Genomic DNA, 6,331 nt, shown 5'->3' with positions numbered 1-6,331 from the left:
ATGTCACCCTCAAAACAAAAGTTTGATGCCTTTTTGCATATCTAAAGTCTTTACACGGAGACTCCACGTCACAATACGTTGACAAATTACATTGAAACAACATTGACTCAACCAGTTTATACACAGTGGGTAGGGTGTTATATGAGAGCCTGTAATATCTGTAAAATGTATTTCTGTAGAAAGTCTATCAAGAGTGACAGGCTACTCCTGCACCTATGGGCCACAACTATTGCTACTGTATGTATGAATGAGAAGCATTAAATCATGGAAAAAGATACGTACAATCACCATTTCAATCAGCGTTGCCATGGTGATATATACTCTAGGCCATGGGTGTCATTGCTGTTCTATAGCTATTCTGATCTTACATTCTTTGGTGTTGGATGACAAAGAAATAAACTTAAAAGGCTGTGTGTGTACATACGCGCGCACGTGTGTGTGTGTGTGTGTGTGTCTGCCTGTCTATCAGTCTGTCTTTCTGTCGTGTGTGTGTGAGTGTGAGTGAGTGTGAGAGAATCTCTGTCTGTCCATCGTTCTGTCTTTTTGCTGTGTGTTACCTGTCTCCCTTGATGTAGTCCGTGTGTGTACATGTGTGTGCGCACTCATGGTCTCTCTAAATATACAGTTTTTAACCTTCATTGACTGACTAAAAACTCTGAAATTACAGTCTCATGGGGCATATTTTTGGCAGATACAATTTACAGTCCAGAGACATTTGGCATATATTTTTTAAGAAATAGAAAATATTTAAAGGTTATCAGCACGTTTCCCCAACAAACTTCCATAGGTAAAAAATATTGAAATTATAGATATTGACAAAGTAAAATGTTGGAAATAAATATTTGGATTTTGTATTTATTTTTAGTGAGAAATATGTTTTTCATGAAGGCCAAAAAGCCCATGTACAGATGGCAATTCCCCTGTCCCCTAAAGCCAGCCGTATTAAGGTCAGCCAAGGACAGACAGATGTGTGTGCTTGGCTCCATATCAGAGACAACTAAGAGCTACGCTATAAACAGGTCAGTTTATAATGACAAATCTGTATCAGACGAGTCGTGTTAAAGACTCATACAGGACAGATAACTAAAATACATAGCCTAGTTTTTTATCACATTAAAAAGACAAATATTTCATAGCCTCAGATCTGAATAAACATGTGTTGAAACATGTATTTATTTTGGTCACAGACCAAAACAGAAACCAAAAGCACACGTATTTGAATCAGTTTATTAAAATATGCAATACACAAAACATTACAGAATCCCTCAATGAACTCATTTAGTAATGATGATTTGCATCATCATATGACTTTGCACTTAAAAAAAAAACATGTTTTCAATTACCCAATCTGATAATCCAGATTTGTAGCCAGACAATATGACCCTCAGTCTCCCCTCTAACCATATTGTACGAAAAGTTGCCAATTGGGATGTTGCAATTATAGCATGTGTAACAGTCCTGACCTGTTTTATGTTGTTTTTTATGTGTTTATGGTCAGGGCATGTGTTTTGGGTGGGCAGTCTATGTTATCTGTTTCTATGTGGGTTTCGGTTTGCCTGGTATGGCTCTTGATTAGAGGCAGGTGGTTTGCATTTTCCTCTAATCAAGAGTCATATTTAGGTAGGGCATTATCACTGTGTGTTTGTGGGTGGTTGTCTCCTGTGTCCGTGTCAATGTTTGCACCATACGGGACTGTATACGGTTTGTTCATTTCATGTAGTCTGTTCATTTCGTTCTTCACGTTGTATGTAAGTTCATCGTGTCCAGGTCTGTTTTCATCGTTTATTTTGTTTTGTAGTTTATTCAAGTATAGTTCGTTTTCTGTCTACGTCGTGTTTGTTATTTTGTCGTGTCTTCAATAAATCATTATGTCTTCACAATCCGCTGCGCCTTGGTTCCCTCAATACTCCTCCTTCTCCGAAAATGGAGAGGAGGAGGAACATCGTTACAGAACCACCCACCAACCCAGAGCCAAGCAGCGGAGTCAAAGGAGAAAGGGACAGGAGAAGAAGGAGCAATGGACATGGGACGATGTGTTGGATGGAAAGGGTGTCTACACATGGGAGGAGATCCTAGCTGGTAGAGATCGCCTCCCATGGGAACAGCTGGAGGCACTGCGGAGAGCAGAGGCTACCGGAGAGAGGAACCGGAGCTATGAGGGAACGCGTCTGGCACGGAAGCCGAAAAAGCCCGTGAGTAACTCCCAAAAATTTCTTGGGGGGGGGCTAAAGGGTAGTGGGCCAAGGGCAGGTAGGAGACCTGCGCCCACTTCCCGGGCTTACCGTGGAGAGCGGGAGTACGGGCAGGCGCCGTGTTACGCAGTAGAGCGCACGGTGTCTCCTGTACGAGTGCATAGCCCGGTGCGGGTTATTCCACCTCCCCGCACTGGGAGGGCTAGATTGGGCATTGAGCCAGGTGTCATGAGGCCGGCTCAACGCGTCTGGTCTCCAGTGCGTCTCCTCGGGCCGGCATACATGGCACCTGCCTTACGCATGGTTTCCCCGGTTCGCCTACATAGGCCGGTGCGGGTTATTCCACCTCCCCGCACTGGTCGGGCAACCGGGAGCATTCAACCAGGTAAGGTTGGGCAGGTTCAATGCTCAAGAGTGCCAGTACGCCTCCACGGTCCGGTATTTCCGGCACCACCTCCCCGCCCCAGCCTAGTACCTACAGTGTCTACACTATGCACTAGGCTACCAGTGCGTATCCTGAGCCCTGTTCCTCCTCCACGCACTCTCCCTGTGGTGCGTGTATTTAGCCCGGTGCCTCCAGTTCCGGGCCCACGCACTAAGCTACCAGTGCGTCTCCAGAGCCCTGTACACACTGTATATTCTCCCCCTACTAATCCTGATGTGCTTGTCCTCAGCCCGGCGTCACCAGTGCCGGTACCACGCATCAGGGATAGAGTAGGCTTTGAGAATACAGTGTGCCCTGTCCCTGCTCCCCGCACTAGTAGGAAGGTGCTTGTCAGTAGCACGGTGCCTCCAGTTCCGGCACCACGCACCAGGTCTACAGTGCGCCATATCCGGCCAGAGCCATCCGTCTCCCCAGCGCCATCTGAGCCATCCGTCTCCCCAGCGCCATCTGAGCCATCCGTCTCTCCAGCGCCATCTGAGCCATCCGTCTCCCCAGCGCCATCTGAGCCATCCGTCTGCCAGGAGCCTGCAAAGCCGCCCGTCTGCCATGAGCCTGCAAAGCCGCCCGTCTGCCATGTGCCTACAGAGCCGTCAGCCAGACAGGAGCCGCTAGAGCCATCAGCCAGACAGGAGCCGCTAGAGCCGTCAGACAGACAGGATCTGCCAGAGCCGCCAACCAGACAGGATCTGCCAGAGCCGCCAACCAGACAGGATCTGCCAGAGCCGCCAACCAGACAGGATCTGCCAGAGCCGCCAACCAGACAGGATCTGCCAGAGCCGCCAGCGAGCCATGAGCAGCCAGAGCCGTCAGTGAGCCATGAGCAGCCAGAGCCGTCAGTGAGCCATGAGCAGCCAGAGCCGTCAGTGAGCCATGAGCAGCCAGAGCCGTCAGAGCGCCATGAGCGTCGAGAGCCGTCAGCCTGCCATGAGCGTCGAGAGCCGTCAGTCTGCCATGAGCGTCGAGAGCCGTCAGCCAGCATGGACCTGCCAGAGCCGTCCAAACAGGACCTGCCAGAGTCCTTCAGCCGGGATCTGCCCCTTGTCCCGGTGTTGCCCCTTGTCCCGGTGCTGCCCCTTGTCCCGGTGCTGCCCCTTGTCCCGGTGCTGCCCCTTGTCCCGGTGCTGCCCCTTGTCCCGGTGCTGCCCCTTGTCCCGGTGCTGCCCCTTGTCCCGGTGCTGCCCCTTATTCCAGTGATGGTCCTTATCCTGGTGCTGCCCCTTGTTCTGGTGCTGCCCCTTGTCCCGGTGCTACCCCTTGTCCCGGTGCTGCCCTTTGTCCCGGTGCTAGCTGTTTATTTAGGGGAAGCTAATGTTTGGGTGGTCATTAGAAGGGGTAGACAGAAGAGGGGAGTGACTAAGGTGGTAAGGGGACAGCGTCCTGAGCCGGAACCACCACCGTGGTCAACTGCCCACCCGGACCCTCCCCTGGACTTTGTGCTTGTGCGCCCGGCGTGCGCATCTTGAGGGGGGGGTACTGTAACAGTCCTGACCTGTTTTATGTTGTTTTTTATGTGTTTATGGTCAGGGCATGTGTTTTGGGTGGGCAGTCTATGTTATCTGTTTCTATGTGGGTTTCGGTTTGCCTGGTATGGCTCTTGATTAGAGGCAGGTGGTTTGCATTTTCCTCTAATCAAGAGTCATATTTAGGTAGGGCATTATCACTGTGTGTTTGTGGGTGGTTGTCTCCTGTGTCCGTGTCAATGTTTGCACCATACGGGACTGTATACGGTTTGTTCATTTCATGTAGTCTGTTCATTTCGTTCTTCACGTTGTATGTAAGTTCATCGTGTCCAGGTCTGTTTTCATCGTTTATTTTGTTTTGTAGTTTATTCAAGTATAGTTCGTTTTCTGTCTACGTCGTGTTTGTTATTTTGTCGTGTCTTCAATAAATCATTATGTCTTCACAATCCGCTGCGCCTTGGTTCCCTCAATACTCCTCCTTCTCCGAAAATGGAGAGGAGGAGGAACATCGTTACAGCATGCTCCATTAAAGAATAGATGGTATAATTTACGCCAAGTGGTGACTTTTGTATCTCTCACCACTTTGTCAGAAAACCTCTAGTCTTTATGATTGTTCAACAGAACGTCCTTTTGTATTTCGGAACTATAGCAATGTTTACAGGGTTGACTTTCAATTAGATTTGTTTACTCATTAGAGTTATTAATATAGATCTCACAACTTGAATGATGTCATTTTGTATTTAGCCTTTATTTAACTAGGAAAGTCTGTTAAGAACAAATTCTTATTTACAATGATGGCCTACACCGGCCAAACCCGGAAAATGCTGGGCCAATTGTGCACTATAATATATTACTGCCATGCAAGCTCTTCAGTAGCCTACAGTAAGCATGAATGAATGGATTAGGCTATATGGCTAGGTGCTGTACATCCTTTCAAAGAGCTGGACACCTGTTGACTCGCGTCAGCGACAAAGAGCTGTAGTTTACATCAAACGCGTGCATTTGACATCACAGGCATCCTTCTCCAGACGGTGGTCGCACACAGACACAAAGGCTTGTTGTGTACAACTAATTCAGCGCTTTAGAGTAGCGGTGTGGAAATAACGTGGTAGGGGGCAGCGGTTAGTGTTATGTTCAGTAAGACATTCTTATGCGGATTGGTGCAAGAGAGAGAGAGAGCTTTACATAATTACGTGCATGCTTTTTCACGTGAAATGCTGCTTTAGAAGCGGGTTCCGTTAGGTTAGAGGCACATCTTTAAGCGAGCGGACAGTAACGAGTAAGTGGGTCAGTGATATTTGCACTTTATTTGTATGAAAAATCGCATTCAAGATGGTGTCTTCCTACCCTTTACCGGATGGCTTCTCGGAAATTGATGTGTTCTCTTTAGGATCTTGTCTGCTGGTGGAGGGTGAGTGTCACGTTTTCTGAGGGTATTCTGCCATAAATGCGGTAACTACAGTATGCTATGTTAGATCTGATGCTCCTTGGTCAGGAGGTGGTGGCCTGTTATGCTCTTAAACGGTCCCAGCGGTGTTATGTGACTTGATACAATATAGATGCAATGCTGATGTTGGCCAGCAAATCACATGATATATCCTAGAATGTCACCTTCAATAGTTAGGAATAACACAATATTATTGTTTAGAAGCACTTGAAAAGAAAAACGTGTCTGCTTTCATTTTTCAGGGAATTTGCCGCTTGGCTTTGCGCACTGTAGCCAAGTACTTTAACTCCAGGATGATTTCATCCAAGGAGCTGAGGATTTGAGCACAGACTGGAGTTGTTTTACAATTAGCCTCCTACTCCTTCCAGTCACTGCAGTGAATACTTAAATAATGTAAAATATTAAACCCTTATATGCTGACCACACCGACACGAGCGTTGCAAAATAAATATGAGCACACATGTTATTCAATCATTACACCCACACTGCTCCGAGCCTACAAGCCTCTGAGTTTGCCACGTGCAAAAATAGAAGTTGCTTAAAAACTTACTTGGGATAGCTGGGACATTAGCGTCCCACCTGGCCAACATCAGGTGAAATTGCAGAGCGCAAAGTTCAAATTAAATTACTATAAATATTAAACTTTCATGAAATCACAAGTGCAATACATCAAAATATAGCCTAACTTGTTGTTATTCCAGCCAAGGTGTCAGATTTTTTAAAGTTTTTACAGCGAAAGCAAACAATGCGATTATCTGAGGACAGCGTCCCGCACACAAATGCATAA

The 6,331-nt window shown here is 47.1% G+C and overlaps 1 protein-coding gene across 1 annotated transcript in view; it reads left to right on the top strand.

Moving 5' to 3' along the window:
* The first annotated feature begins 4,976 nt into the window (after positions 1–4,976).
* The window catches only part of LOC129835982 (RPE-retinal G protein-coupled receptor-like), a 37,748-nt gene continuing 36,393 nt past the window's right edge, over positions 4,977–6,331 (top strand). Inside the window, exon 1 of the mRNA XM_055901694.1 lies at positions 4,977–5,508. Coding sequence (XP_055757669.1) covers positions 5,430–5,508 — 79 coding nt within the window. The 5' untranslated portion in view covers positions 4,977–5,429. The remainder of the gene's footprint in view (positions 5,509–6,331) is intronic.

Source organism: Salvelinus fontinalis, chromosome 37, assembly GCF_029448725.1.
Source record: "Salvelinus fontinalis isolate EN_2023a chromosome 37, ASM2944872v1, whole genome shotgun sequence".
In the NCBI taxonomy this organism is placed as follows: Eukaryota; Metazoa; Chordata; class Actinopteri; order Salmoniformes; family Salmonidae; genus Salvelinus; species Salvelinus fontinalis.
The sequence above is the reverse complement of the archived record's forward strand: the minus strand, read 5'-3'. Positions and strand labels throughout refer to the sequence as shown.